We start from the raw sequence: 22,461 nt of genomic DNA on the forward strand, positions 1-22,461 counted from the left end.
AATTCAAGGTTGACCAAGACTTAAGATGCATGTATAGAAAACAGTGGCTGGACAAGTGTATGCTTAATCATGTAGTTATAAAAAAGAATAACATGAATCCTTTATGTCATGGTGATAAATAATAAAGATCTGAAAATGGGTATAAACTATAAACACTTTTACAATCTCAAATTCAAGCATAAAAAGTAGCTTCAAAAAAATAGGTCTGCTGAATTTAAGCGAAAATTCACAGGACTGCCAACAATACATTAATGAATGAAAGGACGGATGGAGTTACAAGGCAGGACACAGCAGAAAAAATAAGGCAGAAAAATTGACATTTCTTTTTTTATTAATATTTTTTCCCCACATATTAAGTATCTAATCTTTTAGTGTGTTGGCATAATTATACATTGGTGCGGTGCATACAGTAAGTCAGGACTGATAACAGGAGTGCATCTGCGGATCAATAGATAGAGGTCGACTTAAGACCGAAGACAGACAGACAGAGAGAGAGAGAGAGAGAGAGAGAGAGAGAGAGAGAGAGAGAGAGAGAGAGAGAGAGAGAGAGAGAGAGCTTCAGGAGGTGCTGGGAAACTTTCACAAGGACCAGACTGTGTCAAGGAGGTAAATCCGACAAAGGCACAAGTTTGCATCAACAAACAAAACTGCAAAGCTTCTGTTCACCTGAAACGTTTCGGTGGTTTAAATCTCTCATTAATAACAAAAGAACACAAACTGTACATATCGATCTCCCAACTGAAAAAAAGCATAACATTCATAACTAACATTATAATATCATTAAAAAAAAAAACACACACACACACACAACACAGAATCATTATCAATCAACAGGGTCTTTGGCTAGTATTCTCTGCGAGCAGTCTAAAAGTCCTGCGTTGGCATATTGCACCCGCCTCGCCACATGGATGAAGAAAAATAAAAAATAAATCACACGTAAGCAAAGTCTGGAAATGTTTGTGGGATCCTCTTGAAGGTTTTAATCACTTTATCACATGCCAGTCTTTGATTAGACTTGGTGTTATCCAGAGAAATGGTTTACAGGTTCTTAAACTAATTAGCAGAACTCTACAGTGTTGCTGGACATTTTAAAAGCTTTTTCAACAGGCTTCCAATACACAAAAAGCACAGAATTTTGCTCTTCGGGATTGATTTCTTTGGAAAACGCACTAAATGGTGAGAATTGTGGAGAAAATCAAGATAAGATTCTCATTTGTGCTTAAAATATAGATGAAGATTAGCGCTGATGGCACACAAAATGGTTAGCCCTGACAAAAGCTAACATAGCATATCTTAAACATTATCTTTCTCATTTTTTTTTGTCAGAACAATGTATTTAGGGCCTGTTTAATCATTGACTTAAGATGTTCCCAGCTCATCTGTTGTAGACTTTGATGCTGTACTTTCATATCCTGCAGACAGAGACTCTTTCTAATCTTAAATGTAAAAAAAATATGATTCTGCACTTTTGATGGACAAGATGTTAAACTTCTGAAAGTGAAATGTTGACAAAGCTCTTCTGCATCTTTTAAAGCGCTGGTTTTGGTCTTTGAGCTAGTTCCGTAAAAAACCTTGACAGTATGGCTTTCCAAGCTGCGAGCCCCAAGCTTCACATATTATCACAAAGAATTACAAAAAGAGTCAGTCGGTAGTAATACCCGCACACACAGGAAAAGGGTGGTTGCCAGAAATGTTGGTCAACGTGTGGGAGGCGCAGCCATGGAAAAACAGTTTAGTCATCAGGAGGTTGGAGGAGCAACAGAGGCATAAAGGAGCTGAGGAGGCTTTGCAGAGCGTCGTGGACGACGGAGGAGCCGCTGGACAGAACTGGCAGGTGGAGCAACATTCACTAAAACATCGGAAACGTCAGCTGGGTGGGACGGCACGGACAAGTGCGCGTCAAGGCAATCAGACGCTGCCTTCAATCATCTTTCTTTTCACTTTTCTCCTCTTCTCTCCGTCCATTTGCACGTACACAGAACTCTTCGTCTGCAGCATTTTCCGAGTAGTGAATCCCATCATGGACCTCGGATCCACCTGGGCGACATCGTTTCCCTTCGGCCTAGAGAGCTGCCTTGGAGAGCTTTGACACCCCCCCGCACTCACACCTCAACCTCTCAGCAACGACCCTCCTCACACGCCGACCTTGTTCTACTCATCCCCATGCTAGTGCTATGTTGCACTTTAGGTCCAGCAGAAGAAGCAGCGTCAACTAAAGAAATCAAGCCTGTTAAATTTCATAAAGCAAGAATAAAAAAAAAGGGTGGGGGTAAAAAAAAAAACCCAACAAGAAATGAGACATCAGGCATGAACTAACCCTGACTTTCATCAACAAAAAAGCCCTCTTGTCAGAATCTTCCCTCATCATATTCTTGGTCATGTTCCCTAATAAAGCACAATAAACGCTCTGTCAAAAAAAAAAAAAAAAAAAAAAAAAAAAACGCACCAAAATATTTGTTATTCCTTGGCTTTACATATAAAATCAAAAATATTTATTCAGTATTATTCCCAAAAAATATAATATATAAACATAAATATATCAATTAGTTTTGCTGGATTTTTTTTTTCTTTTCTTAAATTTTCTGGTTTAATTGGAAGCACAGCGCCACCTGCGCGGCAGCAGCTGGTGTCTGATTGGCTGAAGCAGAGCACGGTCTGCAGTCATGTGATTAGAGGGTAGGGGAGGTCAGGAGCATCCTGGTTGGCGTGTGTGTGTCTGTGTGTGTGTGTGTGTGTGGTTTGGGTTGGCCATCATCTGGAGTTCAGTCTGGGGGCCGTCTGGGAGAGAAAGAGAGGAAAAACCACTGCTTTAGAAAAGGAACCGTCAACAGGAAGTGACATCAGCAACACCACAGGAAGTTGAACAAATAAACTGACAAATAAGAACAAAAAGTACATGACGGCGTCAAATAACATCACAGTATTTTTCTGAAAATGACAAGAATGAGTCTGCCAGACAGACTTGGACTTAATCTAGTTGAGGAGATGGACCCAGTGTGACTGCTCAACAACACAACTACTGACACGGCTGTCAACTCATGTGACTTGGAGGACTCACCACAGACAGGTGTCCGTTCTTGGCCTTGCTCACCAGCAGTTCTGATCCAGGCGTGAAGTCTATGGTCCCCTCTTTGCCCTGACCCACTGTAAACTTTATACTGAGGGAGGAACCACAACACGGCACACGGTTGGAAAAACTAGAGACGCTCCACCAGCTGGGGTTGACGTGATGTGTTCAGTGTGCCTGCGTCTCACCTGCCCTGGTTGATGTTGATGTTGTTGATTTTATCGGCGCAAATGGCGATCTTGGTCAAGGTCTCGATCACGTGGTCGCTCTGCAGGACGACGTCTCCCTGTCGGCAGCGGAAGAAAACAACATCAACACCAACCCTGAAACGTGGCAGCGGATGTTATCAGCGAGCGGTTTGGACAGGACGTGTCTTCGGTCGCACCTTCTGTTTGTTGTCGTCACTGGGCACGTGCAGAACAAACAAGCCGTCGCTGAGCGAGCTGACAGAGACGCCTGCGGGACAAAGATGGATTTTGTGGTTTTAGCGACGTGAACCCAGTGCTGCCCCCTCCTGGAGAGTCCAGGCTAAGACACGAGGGTCGACCTCTGACCTTTCAAGGTTTTGTAGTCGATGCGCTGCTTGAGCTTGGACTCCTCCACGATGGCGGCGCAGTTGCTCAGGAGCAGCAGCTGGCGTGGCCGAGGCTTGTAGCCATTCCTGTCGTACTTGGTGACCGGCACGGCGTACTGGGAGGCGGAAGAGAGGCCGTTAACGCACCAGGCGCAAACACTAGGAGGCGCCGTTTTCTCTCCGCTATGAGCTTACCTTCATCTTCTCGCTGCCCAGAGTCTGCAGCACCTTGGGGTTGATGTCCTCACCATCTAAGAGACAGAGAGGAGACAGGCTTGTAAAATCTTTTTGTGTCACACTACAGGTGAACACAAGAGGGCGTCTTGCGACTTACTGAGTCTCGTGCCGACGAACAGCTTGGGCACACTCTGCGGGTAGTTGTCCTTCTTGTCTTTGAAGATGTCGCTGGCCGTCATCTTCTGCTCCATCTGCTCGACCGAGCGGGACAACGGTGAGGGGAAATAAATTTAAAAAAGAAGGACGAAACTTGGACGAGAGGAGGCACGGCTGCCTGCTCACCTGGAGCTTCCACTCGGGGCTGATCTTCTTGCAGTAGCTCCACACCATGTTCTGCATGCACAGTCTGCGCAAATGTTCCGACGCCTGAAGACACAAAGAGACGTTGTCAAGGCCTCCTCTGTCAACAGGACACGCCCCGTCGGCTCAACTGGACTGTGTCAGCTCATCAAACACAACAATAGCACAAACACTGACTCTGGCAAGTGTGTTTGTGTTACACAATTATGTTTGTAATTTTGTCCTAATTAAATTACTTTCCAATTCCAGGGTGAATAAGATTAGCCTTAAGGTAAAAAGACATGGTAAGACAGCCCTTTTACATTTAATTCCTTTTTATTTTTATAAATAAATATTACAAATTCATCCAGTGTCTTCTGACCCACGACTGTGAGACTGTTTGTGTGCGTGCGTGTGTTTCCTCCACACCTCTTTTAGAGCGGCCGGAGGTGTGGGCCAGCTCTTGTCCAGCACGTTCTTGGGCAGGTTCCTGTGCAGCGTCATGAGGAAGGAGTAGCGCACGTAATCCAGGAAGTACTCGTTCTCGGGACAGCGCTCCTTGTGGCGGTAGATGAAGCCCTTGATGAACCTGTGCAATTGGGAGGAATAAAATGACATTAAATGAAATAATTCCAGCAGTTTAAGGGCTGCGAGTTGCCACCTGATGGACATTGCTTTGTGTACCTGCGAATGGTGTTCGCAGCCTGTCGCCGGCGCTGGGCTCTCCTCCTGGCCAGGATCCCTCTCCACCAGGCCTGGACGGCGATGGCTGCAAGGAAAATTACATGCATAATTAAATGGAAATCTTACAGTAGCAGTGATGCAATCTCAAAAGTTGTATCAACTCACCGGCCACTCTCAGTTTCTTGTACTTGGACCTCTGGACGTAGCCTTTCCATCCTGCCTGCAGTTTAGTGGCTGCACGGCAACAAAAATTAGACAACGGGAGAAGATTAAACGTTAAAAATCTGACACCGCTGTTAAAATACCAGGCAAAATAACGGATCAATCCAGACAAACGCACCAAGACTGTGTTTCCTTGTCTCGAGCGCCTCCTCAGTGGCAAACAGGGTCTTTGGGAAGCGGATGAAGATTTTTGTTCTACAACGTGAAGTGAAAATAGGACAGAGCAGGTCAGTGAAATGGAAACACACACACACACACACACACACACACACACACACACACACACACACACACACACACACACACACACACACACACACACACACACACACACACACACACACACACACACACAGTATATTTGTGGATCTGCGAGGCGCTCACCTGCCCAGTTTGTACTCCTCTGGCTTGTAGCCCAGGTGTTTGACCAGTGTGGCCACTCCTTCGGACTGCTTTCCCTTCCAGTTGGGCCACGTGTTGGGACACAGGGACTTGTATCTACACAGCAGGACGCAGCGTCAGCGACAGCAGCCTTCCATTTAAGGTTTTTGAAACACTAATGACTGAAGCCCAGTGGTGGTACAGTATCTGTATGGAGTCTGACACTCTGACTAAAAGTGATGGCTATGTGCAAGTGTCTCTGTGGGAGGACCGGACACGTCCTGATATTAAGCCTAAAGACTTCCTGTTTCGTAAAGACAGGAAATCTGAAGCTGCTGCGACTGCGGGACGCACGTGCAGATATTATGAGGCTGCCTGCGTTCAGCCGAACTCCCTCTTCACTTCCTGCTGTTCGGCTCCATGTAGGTTTTTTTTAATTGTTTTTTCACTGCTACCACATGTGTGTGATTGTGCGGTGAAGTTTTTTGGCATCACCTCTGCAGGAAGACCTCATAGCGCCGCCTGTAAGCGAACCCGGCTCTCCTCACTCTCAGGTTCTCCATCAGGCCCAGGTACTTGACCTGGTGACGGATCAGCACCTCGTCAAAGCGGGCTGGAGCCAGAGGGGAGGGTGGAAAACAACAGAAAAACCAAACAGTCAGATTGATGACAGAGAGAGGGAAAAATGCAGAGCCTGTTGGGGAGGGGGCAGCAACCAGAGAAAACCGGCTGATGCAAAATAAGAGTGGTAGGAGTGACCGGAGGACAGAGAAACTGTGTAAACAACAAAAGGGCCAGTGTGGAGAGGAAACAAAGGGCGGCCGACCACACGCTGAGGTGCACTGCTGCCGAAAACAAACTGTTTTTGTTGGGATTACGGGAAAGCTTCGGATTAGAAATTACGCTTCAGGAGGCAATATTAGCTCGTTGTGGCCGCAAAGCTCCTTTAAACGTGTTTACGAGAACTGTTACATAAAGCTGAGATCAAAGCATTGGGAGTCAGATTGTCATTATACTTTTACGCTTTTCTTTGTCAAAATAACAAAACTGGACAAGAGAAGACTTTCTTAATTTAGTTAATTTAATTTTCACAGAGTTAGTAACCGTTTATTCAAACAATCCAGGTCAAAATCCAAAATTATATAGTGGACAATTCATCAATAGCTGAAGCTTTATCAGATTAAGGAACACATCAGGCATGTTCATCCTCACGAGAAAAGTGATATGTATGTATGATATTGACATTACATGATAATGAGCCTTGTTTGAGACTGAATGCAACATTGTTGCACTGCTAGAAACAGTAGAGAAAAAAAAGACTTCATACCTGCTTGTTTGGAGTCATTGGGCTTGATGCAGCGCACGTACGACGGCTCCTTGGACATGAGGATCTCCATGAGTTTGGCCAGACTGGCTTTGAACTGGGTGGCCGCCTGGGGAGGCAGACACCAGGACACACGGGTGAGAAACAGGGAGACGGTGAGGAGACGAGTGGCCGAGCCGAGAGGAGCGAGAGACGACGGCTGACGCGACTGGCTGCCCAGTGGAGGCTGAACACTGGTACCAATGTGGAGGACTGGGAACCTGCGACAGTCGCCCGTTCAAGTGGTGTGCGTGTGCGTGTGAGAGAAGGGCATGCAAGAGTCACGGCATTCCTCAGTGAGTGGGAATCAGCAGAGATTCCCCATCAGACTGCCCACTCAGAGGCAGCTGGGAGGGAAACACACTGCAGTCGTCTGTCACACACACACACACACACACACACACACACACACACACACACACACACACACACACACACACACACACACACACACACACACACACACACACACACCATCGGGCATCTCACCGTCTCAGGTCGCTTCTTGTCGCTCAGCTCCTCCTTGTCGAAACACTGCCTCAGGATCTTGTTCTCAGACATGCACATCACCTGCAAACACAAACACACGCGACTGAGCACGGCAGACCACCAGGGAGCCCAACAGAGGGAGAGGACGTGTGAAAGTCACCTCCTTCAAGTTCCTGAAGAGCAGATCGTTGTTCTTGTCCAAGAATCCTGCCGCGCAAAAGAGAAAAACAGAATTGAATTTATTTCTTCCAGACGTGACAAGAGAGAGACGGCATCGCCTGTCACTGGTTAGATCCAGTCTGTATCCGTGATTCATCATTTCCAAATTAAGCCGGATTCATAATTTATCACATTTATTCAGGTATCTGCTTTTTAATATTTCTTGGTATCTGGCAGGCTTTTTTTTAAAGCCTGACTTTTGTGTTCACAGTGCAAAACTTGAGAACTTGATGTACATTTGTTATACTATAATCCCAACCTCAACCACACTGAACCCTGATCTTAAACACAACCTCAGTCCATCATTCAACTCAAACCTTCATCCCGAAATCTAATAATAAAGTTTGTACGGACCAGCCAAATGTCCTCTCAAATAAAAATGTCCTCAATATAAAAGGGGGTTTAGAGGTCAGTCCACACAGGAAAAGAAAAACAAGTACACATACACACACTCACTCACCATTGACGTTGTAGTTGACATCTCCAGCATAGTGCTGCAGTCTGAACTCATTGCGAGCCATCACCTTCCTGGTTTTGGCATCGGCCAACTTGTGACTGCAGGGAAACGCAAAGGGGCCGTCAGTTGGATACAAAACCAACTGCCTATTACTGCAGAAATGTTCGTTCACGTCCACAGATTCTTTTTAGTGTCACTGAGCGTCTTTTGACAGGAAGCAAACTGACGTGACAAAGTGCGCGTGTCCTCCAACGATGGTCTCCAGCTTCTCCAGGAAGGTGATGTCATTGGCGTCGCCCGGTCTCAGACACTCCTCATCCTGCCGCACGCCAGATCCACCGTCAGTCAGTCAGTCAACAAAGTACTTTGACACGTGACACTACAAGGCTGATGGCTGAGCCAGGAGCTCGAAAACCCTTCTGGTGTCCAGTCGTTTAACAACGTTTATACGGCGTTTTAGAAGGTTTATTTTTGCCAAACATCCATTGGAAGAACAAGTTAATAAAAACATTGTGCTGTGGAGCAGAAAGTGTCCTCAGCTCTCCTCACCAGGATGGAGATGATGCCTTTGAACTTCTCCTCTACCAGGTCACAGATGATCTTGTTGTTGAAATACTGGACCGGCTCCCACTGAAAAACATAGATGACAAACGCCAATGTGAAGAAAAACAGTCTTATCTGATTTTACAGACACGTATTTGGTTGTTTCTCACGGCTCATCACATATCATTTATCTGGGGAATCTGAGGGGACAAAAAAATAAAAAACTTGTATGAGCGGCTCCGGCAGCAGCCGTCAGGTTAATAAGTCAGCGCTAACAGAGACATCATTTCCACGGAGATGACAGAGTGTGGCCTGCGGCGCTGATGTCAGAAGATAATGGGCCCTTTGAGAGGTGAGTCCCACAGACTGCTCGCTCTGACCGCTGCGTTTATACCAGGCTGGACACAGGAGGACATTGTTCCAGAGAAAACAATACAAACGCAGTGAAAATAAACTGAGGGCACCAGGCAACAGGAGAGAACTTGACATTTGTGCAAGTTTTAGAGAGCTCATCTAACCAACAGCCGTCACTTCATTCATGTACTTATGGTGGAGCCGAATCCAAACATGCCAGATACAACTTCTTTATTTCATTAACAATTTTATGTCATTACATGACGGCTGTCAAAAGTTCTCCTTACTTTAATTATCAAAATAAATTATTTATTAATACTTCTGGGGCTTAAAAATATTCTAATGATCAATAGTAATAATAAAAATAAACTTATAATTGGTCTTCCTCAGTTTATAGTCCGTTTTTTGACACTTAGAAATCAGACATAAGAACAAAAAAAAAATTAAAATCACATTGTGAAGTTAAGCGAAATTAGCTGGAACAAGACCTAAGAGAGGACATGAAAACTAAGCCGGCTGGTGAAGGGAGACCTAAAGGTAAAGAATGCGACTCCATGTGCGTCGTATGAATTGAAGGGATCAACGTGTGGGTGCAGAAGCGGAGGGAGACACTGACCGTGATGCCCTCGGCCTCGTACTCGTCCTGCTCCGACTTGAGGGTGAGCTCGATGAAGAGCTGCTGCAGCTTCTCGTTACAGTAGTTAATGCAGAATTGCTCGAAGCTGCGACACAAAACGACACACGTGGTTAACAGGTCACACCCTTTTTAATAATAATAATAATAAAAAAGCAACTTAGGATTCAAGTAGCCGTGACTGATGTTTGGCAGATGAAATCAGAAAAAAATAAACCATCTATTGATGGAACCCATCGCTGTTAAGTTTGAACTGGTTGATTGCTGAGATGCAAATGTTGAGATCAAGCTTACTGGAGATGAGATGGGAAATCATTGTGAATGTGCATCGTTAGAGCTGTACCTGTTGTTCTGGAAGACCTCAAACCCGTAGATGTCCAGCAGGCCAATGACAGAGAAGTTCTTGTTGGAGTCGTCCTGTAGCAGAAGCATAACAAATCTCATCTTAAGATCCATGAATCTCTCACGCTTCAAGCATTGACCTTTACATTATAGTTAATTATTAATAGCAGTATGTCAGTTTGAAATAAAATTTACAAGTTTAAAAACTTGTGAAAAATGAAAAATGCATCATTATTTTTTTATATTATTATTTATCATTATTATTTGTCCGACGTAAAGATATCTGCACTGTAAGTTTAAACCCGTCCACAAGGTGGAGCTCTGCTCCACTGGCCAAAGTGTTGGATATTATCCAAAAGCACCAATTATGTGTGTATGGTTGCGTATGTGCAACAAAGTGAGTTAAGACTCTTTTTTTTTTTAAGTGAAGACATTTTGGATCGTCCTCACTGTTCCTCACAAAAAACATTAGGGTGACAGATTCAGTTTAGAGGTAAAGTATGAAAAGAAATGATATGAAAGTATGAGGATAGTATGAGGTCAGGCGCCAGTTCAGGCAGTCTGTGTGTGTGTGTGTGTGTGTGCGTGCGTGCGTGCGTGCGTGCGTGTGTGTGTGTGCGTACCGTGTATGCCAGTGAGGAGTTGATCTTGTTAACCAGCCACGTGAAGGTGCGTCCGTACACAGCCTTGGATAAAGCGTCCCGTGCTGACGATGCCTGTTCCAGGTTTAGCGGGCTCATCAGCTAATGGAGGAGAACAACACACACACACACACACACACACACACACACACACACACACACACACACACACACACACACACACACACACACACACACACACACACACACGCAAAAATAACACACACGCAACAAACATCAGTGTCTAAGCAAGCAAAGAGTTTTACATCTTTACAGAGGAAACAACTGGACAATAAGCAAGACAATGAATGACGCTGCAGTGGACCAGACATGACACAGACAGCAGGGCTTTGTGCGCAGTTGTCTGTTGCATCCTTGTGCCACAATGAGAGTGTGTATCCAGTCCTACCTCCTCTCCCTTGGCAATTATCTTCTTGTGTGTGAGCGCCTCCGTCAGCACTGCGCCATTCACTCCTAACAACTGCGAAGAGCACAACAACAACAACATTAGCACCGACCGTCACACACACACACACACACACACACACACACACACACACACACACACACACACACACACACACACACACACACACACACACACACACACACACACACACACACAATGACATCCTACATCTGGCATCTGTTGATTATGCCTAACTGTATCTTGGTGGCACACAGAGCCGGGGATGATTTCCAAGGGTGAGGTGTTTTTCATTTGAACACCAGCGTTCAGAGCTGATGAGAGGGCTCAAGGGTCTGAACTCCTCTGTGTTGGACTTCACGCTCACTTTGCAACTTTACATACTGTTTTTGGTGGCTCTTGAGGGTATTCTTGTCAACACAACTTCCTGGTTACGAGGCTGTAGTGAATATTGTTGCAAACTGCACTGCATTTGTCTTTGGGGTGATGGAAAAATTTGGAGACTGTTACCTCGAGTGAAACTACAGAGTGATTGTATGGATTAGAAAATGACATGACAGTTTACTGCTATCTGTATACGGTTTTTTTTTAATTTTGCACAAGAAGGATAAATTAAGTGTTATCTATCTATCTATCTATCTTTATCTATCTATCTATATATAGAATCTACCTATCTGTAGTATCTATCTATCACGGAAGAGAATTAGGGCCACAAGAAGAGAAAAAAGATTATTAAAACCCTTTTCTTTTCTTTTTTTCAAGTTTGCATTTCGAGGATAAAGTCAAAATTGAAATTTCGAGGATAAAGTCAAAATTTCGAGATTAAAGTCAAAATTTAGTTATTAAAGTCAAAATTCCAAGAACAAGGTTGGTTGAAATTTCCTGATTTATTCATGAAATTTCAACTTAAAACTCCAAATTGAAACTTCAAAAAAATATCTCCTTCCTTTAATATTTTTTTCTTCTTCTGGCAATAATCCTCTTCCATAATCTATCTGAGCGCCTCGGTTTACAAGAAACTATTTTTTATACACATACATCACCACCAAGCTTGGTCTACTTTATTGCTGAGATGTCCAGAATGACTCCTTAGTGTCAATTAACATCATTTCTATGAGGACGGTCCCTTTAACCACGTCGTTGCAGCAAATCCAAGCATCCAAGTAGTCTTCCTACCTCCCAGCAGAGGGTGGGGGAAGACTTTGAGGAAACTTTTAGTGCTATTTCTAACAAAGAGTCCTGTGGTGCATGGCTCTGTTTGGTCCGTTTCAGTGCAGAATCTCACCCTGGCCAGGTACTTGATCTGCGTGTCGGCGGTGATGCAGGCGTTGCCGCCCTCCTCCTCGCTGTACTGCACGTTCCCCAGGTGGAGGACGCTGGCAATGATGTTTAACAACTCCTGCAAAGAGACAACGCAGGGGAAGGGAGGAGAGGAAAAAAAATGGACAAATAAAAATCAGAAGGATACAGGCAACAAAATGATAAAAGTGGGGGAGGAAGTGGAGGAGGAAGAGGAGGAGGAAGGCTGCATCGTGCTTGGATGATGCAAGGCCGAGCCAAGGCAACAGAAAGCTGGTGGGTTTGGTAAAAAAAAAAAAAAAAAAAAAGGGGGGCTTGGGGTCTAGAATTCAGCAGGACGGGTAGGAAGCAAAGTGCTCTTTATATATTACACAACAGAGGAGCGCACGCATGCACGCACGCGCACGCACGCACGCAGACAGGCACACAAACACCTGTGCTGGACACTGTAACTGTGTGAGAGCTAAGAAGGCCTGGCGGGGAGCCCAGACTCACGGACACGCAGGAAGACTCCCACGCTCAGCACAAACAAGTTCTGACTGTATAATAACACACACATACATACACACGCTGATCGAAACACTGCTTGAGAGAGAGACTTGCAGGGAGGAGAAGGAGGAGGAGGAGTGCAGTATTAGTATTAAAGCTCTGGCAGGGTTCTCTGGGCCTGGACTCCTTACCTCCACCTCGTCCACGTTGAAGCCAATCACACTCAGGGCTTTCCTCACCACCTTCCAGTCGTTGCGGTCGTTGATGGAGCTCACTTTGGGACAGTTACCCTGTGAATAAAAACAAAACAAAAAATCAAACACACAACACATTTATTTCAGTTCTACGTTGTCATCGTTTACTTCAGTTTGTAATTTCGACGCCACGTGGCCGGTAAACAGGTGTTTACATGTCGAGTAAACACCTATTTAGGATGTGAAGTAAACACCTATTTGCGCAAACGCTCGTCTGGGGTGTTTTGCCCAGTGGCTGCTGGTGTGAGTCTGTAGTCTGCACTCGTGTGTGTGTGTGTGTGTGTGTGTCTGTGTGTCTGAGCTGGTGCCTTAAGGCAGACTAGTCCTCCTCTGAGGAAAGAGTCGCTCACGGTGCTGAGTTCCCAGGACTGAGAGCCTATTAAGCAGGACTCCCACTGGGATGGACACACACACACACACACACGCATACACACACACACCTTAAGCACATACATACACTGTTCAAAACACTGCTAGGGCTGCAACTGAGACTTGCCAAAATGTATTAACAGTATTAACAGGTTTGCTGAAGGGGCCGAGGTGAGGCTGCAGAATGACCTCACTGAGATTCAATAGGTTGCCGTTGTTTCAGGCTGACCGATATTAATTCCAAAATAGTGAGTCTAGATTCTTCCTCCGGCAATGAAGATACGTAACATCAAGCAAATTGGACTTGAAACAGGAAGTGGGAGAAAAGAAGTGTTGCCTAACAACAAAAATATGCAGCTATGACCGGACAGTGAACTCTTGAGAAATGAGACAACTCCGCCCTATTCTTCTTTCACTTGCTCTATGTGTGCAACATTGGGTGTTAGGAAAAGAAATAAATCAGCCCGTTGTGATGTCACCAAGGGTGCCGCTACAATTGCTTCCACCATCAGCGACTGACTTGTTTTATATATATTTGCAAGAAGTTCATACCAAACAATTTTGCTCAGAGGCTGTAAACAGAGGGCTAAATATGCCTTTTCTGGATTGGATTACCACTCCTGTGAGGTTGCTAATTTCTAGTCCAAATTAGACGGACGGACAGACAACAGACAGACATCCACCAGGTCACAGGCCACTCACTTTGACCAGGTACTGGTACTGCTGGGGGTTCCTTTCCAGGCCCAGGTGCCTCAGCAGGTCCTCCTCCCCTCCCTCGATCAGCTGATAGAAAATGTGGAAGTTCCTCTCCCCGTGGTTCTGGTGGACCACGCGGGACTTCTCCAGAAGGTAGTTGATGATGTGGCCTCCCACGGGGGCGCCCTGCCGCCGGGACAGAGGCCAGGGAGGGCAGATTGAAGGAGGTGTGGAGGAGGAGGAGGAGGAGGGGGAGAAGGAGGAGAGGGTGAGGCTGGGGTACTGAGGTGTGACGCAGGATTGGCATAACATGCAGGAGTCCATCACATGACATTTTTTAAAGCAACCTTTCTCCGAGCCAGTGGCTCTCTTTCAGAGCAGAACAGTGTTTACTCAGGCGCGGAGGAGCCGCCGCGCTCACCTTGAAGTCGAACTGGATGTCCATGTACTTGCCAAAGCGGCTCGAGTTGTCGTTGCGCAACGTCTTGGCATTGCCGAAGGCCTGGAGGAGGAGGAGGAGAAGGAGGTGGAGGAGGAGGAAGAGAAAGCATGTGCCGATGAAACACAGTGCAAAACAGTGCAAAACCCGCAGTCCCTGTTGTGTCTGCGACAGTAGCGCAGATTACAGGTCACGCTCAGCGCTCTCACACTTGCGAACATCTGGAAGACATCTGGCCGGGACACATCAAAAACAAAGTGGTGCTACACTTCACCTCTTCCAGAGGTGAAGAGTAGCACCTCTGGGAGACCTTCAACCTCTGAGGGGTCCAGAGTCTTTTCTCCACAAATTGGAAGCGTTAATTTCCTCCATAGACACTTTCGATGCCATAAAACTGATGATAAAAAATTAAAAAAAAAAAAATTAAAAAACTGAACTACATTCACCCTGATGCTTAACGGACATCACATCTATTAAAAAAAAATCAAATAGAAAAAAAAAAGTTCTTTTAGACAAGCATCACTTGTGATTCTCCACCATCTGGTTCTTATTATAGACCTGAAATATTAGACTGGCACGTCAGCTATTTATTATAGGAAAAAAAAAAATGCCTTCTAATTTTCTGGTCTCCCTCTCGGTGTGGCTCACCTCCAGCACTGGGTTGGACTGCAGCAGGCGGTCTTTGACGGTCTGCACCTGATCGCTGGCCGGACAGGTGACGGCGTAGTACTGCAGGATCTTCTTGGATGCCTCCGTCTTTCCGGCGCCACTCTCGCCGGAGATGAGGATGCACTGTTCCTTCCTCTCCGTCCTCAGGGATCGGTATGAGTTGTCTGCCACAGCGTAGCTGCAGTGATGTCACAGGCAGACATTATAGGTGGCATTTTTGCAAGTTTGTTCTTGGTTTTAATTGTTGTAAAACAGGAAGGAGCAACAAATAATAGAAACAAGATATTAAATATTGCATTTATATTCCAAAAATTGCAATTAACATTGGCTATTGACAGCATAAGATTTCATTGATTGTACTTGCTAAAATTCCTGTTTTTATTAAAAAGAAAGTAAGTCACCGTCAACAATGGTTTTGTGTATATTTTATAAAGGGATTTTGATAAATTGATTGATTTTTTTATATGATTTGAAAGAATCTTGTCAGAAACAAGCTCAGGTTTAAAGCCCCTGTTGTGTGAAATGACAGCAGTCTGACCCTCTTGGAAACCGTGAATGCGACACATGACATCATGTGGTGGGCAAACATGGAAAGACACTGGTCAACAGTGTGAATCCCAGTCCAGTGTTGGAACGCAGCCTGTTGTAGTTGCAGTATCACTTGTCGGTGTCCAGCACGGTTGTGTTGTTTCAGCCTGTTTGGACACTTCTCCCAACACCACGGCTGACAGCTGAGGATCAGCTCCAGGCCAGAGGAATTCCCTCTGAGGGGAGGAAACCTCCACCCCGGTGCCATCATTTGTTTACTTTCCTTCCCACCTCTCCCCCTCCTGGTTTTGTGCCCTCCGACCCCGCCGTCGCAACTGCCAAAGTAAATCTTTCTCACCACTTGGAGTAAGAGAGTAAGAGAGAGAGAGAGAGAAAGAGAGAGAGAGAGGGAGAGAGAGAGAGAGAGAGAGAGAGAGAGAGCACGAGCGAAAGCACTCGGCCAAAGTTAAAGAGCACAGAGAGAAAAATTCCAAACTAGTGATTGTGAAAACGCTGGATGACGACACTGTGAGCCTCCGTGAGGCCCTCGATTGTTCTTGCGGCTGAGCTACTGGGGTCTGGAGGGCCTGAGTGAAAACGATCGCCCTGACCATCGCCGTGGAAACGTCTCACACTGACTGTCTGCCTCACGCAACCATGTCTGGCCAACTGTGGGACTGACCACTGAGGAAGGCCAGACTGCCAGAGCATGACGCAACAGGGTGACGGCACCGGGGGGATATTTCACTATGCAACGCTGTGCAACTCGCCGTGGCAACCTTTGGCATCCAAGTGTATTCAGCAAATGGTGACACACTGCTTTCGCAACAGGGAAACAAGGCAAAAGGAAACAGCTGATCGAAAAGCGCTGTTCTCATCTGCTGCTTTTAGTTATCAGAGAAAAAAAATGTTGAAGAAGGAGTGTGGGACTCACATGTGTGGCGAGACCTCGTAGAAGTTGACTCCGCGGTATCGCTCCATGTGGTTCTTGGTGTAGATCTCCAGGTCTTTGTAGGGGTTGACGGACACCAGCACAGAACCGATGTACGTCTGGCAGAGAAGGGAACACGGGGCCATTTAGAGATAACATTCGGTAATGTTGCCCACTTATAACTCAACCCCGATGTCCCGGATGAGTTTTCTGATGGTAAACAATGGATGTTACTACGTAACAACAGGTGAAAAACACCACAAACATCCGGCGTGACGTCTTCCAGTGGTCAAGAAGACGCAGCAGCCCAGAATAATCACAAAACTGTGGCCAAAATATTAAGTCAGAGGTATGTTCAACGAAGCTAATTGTTGTAGCATGTAAGCTAACATGGACTGCAGGGCCTTCTGAACTGCTGGATGAAGCAACACAAGAAATGTGATCCTGATTTTCAGCTGTTTTTACCAAAATGCACTTTCATAAGGTGTGAAACTCCAGAGTGGTTGTGTGGTTTAGAAAATGTCACCGTAGCTTTCAGAGAAGTGGGCAGTAGAGATTGATGAAATTCTAATTTTGGTTGACGTATACCAAGTACGTTCCTGCACAGTGAGGATTGCTTTTACACTCCGCAGCCACTCACATAGATCAGGTTCTCTTTGAAGCGCTTGCGCAGGTTCTCTATGAAGGCCGCCTCGCTGGTGTAGTTCTCCAGCAGGACAAAGTCCTGCACTCCCACCCGGTCTCTGGCTGTCAGGGCCGACTCCATCATCGCCCGCACGCCGTCACTGGCCACCACCTGCAGGGGGGGGGCGAGATGGGCAGTGAAGAAAGGTTAGTGACTGGAGGACATATTCACAAAAATAGCATCAGGCAACAAGGTTTCACACACACACACACACACACACACACACACACACACACACACACACACACACACACACACACACACACACACACACACACACACACACACACACACAGACACAGAATCAGCGAGACGAATGGCGGTCTGCTGGTGCAGATGAGGCGTGACAGAGAAATATGAGGCATGACATGAAATCACACCAATCAAACCAGATGGTTTTATTTCAGTCCAATAGTAAACAGCTTATCTTGCCTAGAACTACAAACATTTTTTTGTGTCTATTGAGTTCAAAGAAATCAGACAAAGGCCAACCAAGTATTCACGTGTCAACATCACAGTAGTACAGTTTGACAAGCTCTTATGATTAAACTTTGACCTTCTGAACTGCACACCTAAATATGTACATTCAGACCAGGGAACCATAACAACACCATCACTTCAGCAACTGAAAAGGAGACTTGTTTTTAACAACTTTATAGAAACCAATCCAACAAAGGAAATTTTAGAAAATTCCAGAATTTTGACTAAGATCATTCCAATCCTCTAAGTTGTCATAACAACTCAGGTGGTAACAGCTTTTAACAGACCTTAGCCATGATCCGTATTGAAGGTCTGAAAACCATTTCCAGATATACGACCGTTCTCCACCCAAAAACAAAGGAAACTACCAAACAAAGTCTATTGTGACCTCATATCAATGAAATGATAGGTGGGATCAATGCTTTCCCCTAAATATCTTCTTCTGTTCTCCACAAGAGGATATTTATATGAATAAAACATAATTCAGATTAGAAATAGAAACAAAGCGGAATCCAAACAGACAAATTGATCATCTGTGAATAAGTAGTAAAGCTTTAAATCCTTTTCTTAAAACACCAACTCCAAACCACCTCCTAAGATCTGAAAGACACCCAGAAGGACAATCTGGAGGGTAAATCACGTCCTTTCAAGCAAAGTTTCGGTGAAAACCCCACCCAGGCGCACTTCTGTCTAAAAAACACATGACAAAATCAGGAGTGAAATAAAACTTGCAACACTCACATGTTTGGGATCTTCCAAGCCCAGGAAACCATTTTCTAAAATAGAGGCTTGAGTTTTACGCATCAGACTGCGAATAGCGGCCACATCCATGTTTAACAGGCACACAAGTAAAAAAACAGAGCCGCATGAAGTGGAGGAGGACTCGAGCTCACACACACACACAACGTACAGCAGGTGTTGTTGTTGTGTTATGCAGCACATAGAGTCCATCCCTCAGGAGAAGAAGAGATGGAGACATGAAGGAGAGAACACTGGAGGGAGGAGACGACTTATTAATTAGGAGCGGGTGAGAACGGAGGTAGAAAAATACAGATGATGGATGCCAGGTTGTGACCGCGCCATCCCTCCAGTTCAGCCGAGGCAGCGGAAAGATAACAACACTGCACGAAATTCCTCAACAACACAACAGTGTTTCATTAAAAGTCGGTAAATCGCTGCACCCCTTGCCTTTCCCTCTGGAGGGCAAACAGATACGCACCGTCACGGCCAGATGACAGATAACATGAGCCTATTTCATCCCACGCAGCAGCGACACATGTCCAACACATGAAACACCAGATGGAACGTTAGTCTGAATCCTCAAGATTCCTCATCTCACGAATCCCTCTGGTCAAGAGCCTGCAGGGAAAGTGTTTGGAAAGGGGAGGAGGCTGGACAAACCTGCTGTCAAATGGACCTACCATTTTTTTGTGGGGTTTTTGCTTGTTTAGCCATGAGGCTGCGGGCCAAGGTTTCCGGCCAGGGTGAAGGTTTGACGCTGCATCGTGTTGCCACTAAACTCTGTCCCAGGCCTGTTGGTTACTGATGCTCTCAAACACCGTTTGGATAAAACTGTGGAGCAGCAACACCATGACTGAGTGCAGGAGAAGGTTAGTGGTTAAAATCCCACTGACCGTCACATCCCAGAGGATGTGAAATGTATCCTCTGCATTTGACCCATCCCCTGAGGGAGTGGTGGGCAGCAGCAGTGTCGCACCCAGGAATTGTTGGGTGATGCAACACCTCAAGTCCAACCCCGAATACCGAGCATCAAGGGAGGCAATGGGTACCATTTTTGTAGTCTTTGGTATGGGATCGAACCCACAACCTACGACTAGACAACTGAGCTCGAGATGGAAACCAAGCTAGCGGCTTGCCTGGTTCTCATACGCTCTCATTCGGTGACGCTCCGCTTCCAGTCATCTTTACAGCCTCTTGCAAGAGGGCGGCCGGGTCGGGAGGCCGTTAACACCGCCGTCTCGCTCATCTTTATGATCCGACGACAACCCGAGCCTCCGTCGACGGCCCTCGTCCACTTGTTAATCTGCCGTGCGTGTCTGTGCGCACGTCCAGCCGGTGACGACAACGACGGCCTCAGGTCCAAAGTCAAGACGTTGTTCCCTCGGAGGAGGCGGCCTCGGCGTCACAGAGGTTAGAGTGACGATAAAAATCAAACGGCGCGGTGAACATTAACCCCGAAGCCTTTTTATTAACCTGGCCGACCTTCAGCAGTGCTGGATTCCACAACTAATTACCTTCCCTTAAAACTGCAACATAACTGGGAGGCAATTTCTGCACGTTGACCAGGAGCACTTTGCACAAGAAAAGTGAGTAGAGCTTCTGTTAAAGATTTTTGCTTTTACTTTAGCAATAATTTCATCATTTTATTGAGGCCCTAATGCGATTAACCTTCCAAGTGTTTCCTGCCCTTCAAAAACACTTTCATTGCACTATTCATCAGATATATGATGAATAGTTATTGTGTGTGCACTGCTGGAATGGAATGGTACCTTCAAGTGACACTGCAGTTGCTATTTTTTTTTTTTTGGCGCACTGGGCAAAGAGCATACGGATCCATTCTTGAACCCTGAATATTGATATGCTGAGCATGTCTAGCATCTGGACCTCTGAGTATTACTTCCCAAACACGCTTGTTTCTTCAGCCTTTGGACAGCAGGAACCCTGCAGTGGACCTGTTGCCTCACACTTTGTCGTTTTTCAGCTGAGAAAAATTAGCGTTTCACTGGTGACAAACGTCCACTGCAATGTGATTCCCCCTACATCAACCGCAAAAATGAGAAGGAGAATGAGGAGAAGATGTTTCTCAGAAAAGGAAGAAGTGGATACTTTTGGTTTGAGGAGAAATGAATCATTACGAAACAGGTTAAGTCGCTCTGAGCAGAGAGACCAATGTAAATTTCCATCACAGTGTCACGAAATGGTTTAAAGCTTCTCCTTGCGGCGCCTGGGAGGAAAAAAAAACATAGGCTCATTTCCTCGCCTCTCTCCTCCTCTTCCTCCTCTATGCACAACACATCTCGCAGCGACTCCCTCTTCCTTTCTCCATCCATTTCCATTACTTCATTGTTTTGCAATGTTCGGTCGCCGATGTTTGGCTTTCCTGAGGATTAGTGCCACACACACTGGACCTCCACCCCTTCTCAGGGACGTGCTAGGTACGTGTCCGACCGCTTTGGACATGTTGTCATGGTTTTTCCACTGGTCTGAGGGGCAAACAGTGCAGCTCACAGCAGGAGGAGACCTGAGCAGGTGCGACTGAGCTCAGGCCTCACCGACAGAGACTATCACAAGGCAGCTTAGCATAAAACAGGTGCCTTCTTTTTTTTAAGTGTATCAACTACCTGTATGGAAGAAGCAGCCGTGGTTCGTCCAGCCATCTCATGTTTCTGGTTTCTTCCTCCTGACTGACTGATTGTGAGCAGAGTGAAGTGGGGAAAGCAGACGGATTTGTTTATCCTGCTACACTGTGAACAATAACGGTTTGACCTTTACATTGCCTCAGGTGTACACACAGGGGTCGGGTGTCGCTCTCTTTATGCAAACGCCGTCGAACCTGCCGTTTCCTCTGCACCAAAGTGGATGGAGGCACAGGCAGACCATATGGAGTTAAGACACACACACACACACACACACCTCGGCAATGAAAGTTTCTTCAAACATTGGCCTCAAGCAAAACATTTCTTGCGTTTCTGCTTTCTTGGCATGTTTGGTTGGCTTACTGTGCGGCCAATAATCACGAAAGGTCAATTTTAATGAAAAACACAAGATATCAGGATTGATGCAAGAGAGATGCAAGTATTTTCACTAATTCTGCAGCTGATGAACAATAAAACCAGTTAAGTCCCCGTTTTCGAGCAAAGAAATGCCAGGCTGCTCCAGCAAGTTGATCTCTTAAAATCGTGATCGATAACAGTTTTAAGCTCCCCGCGGACGACATAATCAGCAGTATTTTTCAGTTTAGAAGACAATCCCCAAAGTGCATAACAGATGAATACTGAACTGTTGAATCTCACACTGACACTGACCCTTTGAAACCACAGCTAAGCTTCCCAAATCTCCTCATACGGACATGCAAGCCAAGAAACATAATTCATATCGAGGAAAAGAACAGCCTTTTCTTGGGGTGAAACACATAACAGACCTCCACGTTTGTCATCCTGACAGTATGAATTCAAACGGCTGATAAAGAAATCACAAAGCACGGAGAACAAGTGGATGTAAAAGCTTGTGCATGTAAAAGATGCGGTTTTGAATATGCAAAATGAGAACAACAAAGTGCAACCAAACAAGCTTCAGCTCTGATGAAGAGACAATGCAGTTAGTCATCCGGAAGGTGCAGAGATGCAGGGAGACCAGGGATTTTGCACAGCAGGAAAGGGGTCAGGGGTCATCGACGCAGCCCGACAGCCTGGGTCACTGTAGAGCTTGATTAAACTAGAACCGGTGCGATTCTAGTTGGCTAGTTAGTTCTAGTTCTACGGCAGCGGTGGGTTTAGGTTGGTGAACGTGCTGATTGTGATCACAACAGTGGCTGCGGAGCTGTCAGACAGGTGGGACGAGCTAGCTTAGCATCCCGCAGGCTGCACAGGCTGCAGGGAGGGCAAAACACCACAACCAGCAGCGGAAACTGTCACACACAAACGACTAAACATGGTGTCACAGACCCCCCCACGCCCCCACCCCCGCAA

General features: G+C 45.9%; 1 protein-coding gene across 5 annotated transcripts in view; it reads right to left on the minus strand.

Annotated features, from left to right (window-relative positions):
* Positions 1–954: 954 nt before the first annotated feature.
* LOC142895439 (unconventional myosin-Ic-like) overlaps positions 955–22,461 on the minus strand; it is a 45,116-nt gene continuing 23,609 nt past the window's right edge. For all 5 annotated transcript variants that reach the window (XM_076036488.1, XM_076036492.1, XM_076036491.1 and 2 more), the window contains 31 exons: positions 17,228–17,383; positions 16,591–16,706; positions 15,108–15,306; positions 14,442–14,522; positions 14,027–14,206; positions 12,893–12,991; positions 12,199–12,312; positions 10,896–10,967; positions 10,469–10,588; positions 9,847–9,920; positions 9,486–9,591; positions 8,522–8,602; positions 8,200–8,291; positions 7,976–8,070; positions 7,457–7,503; positions 7,297–7,377; positions 6,772–6,877; positions 5,940–6,057; positions 5,448–5,561; positions 5,182–5,258; positions 5,007–5,075; positions 4,842–4,926; positions 4,587–4,746; positions 4,161–4,244; positions 3,976–4,069; positions 3,837–3,892; positions 3,622–3,757; positions 3,453–3,523; positions 3,256–3,353; positions 3,059–3,158; positions 955–2,778 (listed from right to left, as the gene is read on the minus strand). In XM_076036488.1, coding sequence (XP_075892603.1) covers positions 2,752–2,778; positions 3,059–3,158; positions 3,256–3,353; positions 3,453–3,523; positions 3,622–3,757; positions 3,837–3,892; positions 3,976–4,069; positions 4,161–4,244; positions 4,587–4,746; positions 4,842–4,926; positions 5,007–5,075; positions 5,182–5,258; positions 5,448–5,561; positions 5,940–6,057; positions 6,772–6,877; positions 7,297–7,377; positions 7,457–7,503; positions 7,976–8,070; positions 8,200–8,291; positions 8,522–8,602; positions 9,486–9,591; positions 9,847–9,920; positions 10,469–10,588; positions 10,896–10,967; positions 12,199–12,312; positions 12,893–12,991; positions 14,027–14,206; positions 14,442–14,522; positions 15,108–15,306; positions 16,591–16,706; positions 17,228–17,383 — 3,108 coding nt within the window. In that variant the 3' untranslated portion in view covers positions 955–2,751. The remainder of the gene's footprint in view (positions 2,779–3,058; positions 3,159–3,255; positions 3,354–3,452; positions 3,524–3,621; positions 3,758–3,836; positions 3,893–3,975; positions 4,070–4,160; positions 4,245–4,586; positions 4,747–4,841; positions 4,927–5,006; positions 5,076–5,181; positions 5,259–5,447; positions 5,562–5,939; positions 6,058–6,771; positions 6,878–7,296; positions 7,378–7,456; positions 7,504–7,975; positions 8,071–8,199; positions 8,292–8,521; positions 8,603–9,485; positions 9,592–9,846; positions 9,921–10,468; positions 10,589–10,895; positions 10,968–12,198; positions 12,313–12,892; positions 12,992–14,026; positions 14,207–14,441; positions 14,523–15,107; positions 15,307–16,590; positions 16,707–17,227; positions 17,384–22,461) is intronic.

Source organism: Nelusetta ayraudi, unplaced genomic scaffold, assembly GCF_046127955.1.
Source record: "Nelusetta ayraudi isolate G7.1 ecotype Tasmania unplaced genomic scaffold, CSIRO-AGI_Nayr_v1 ptg000048l, whole genome shotgun sequence".
NCBI classification, from domain to species: Eukaryota; Metazoa; Chordata; class Actinopteri; order Tetraodontiformes; family Monacanthidae; genus Nelusetta; species Nelusetta ayraudi.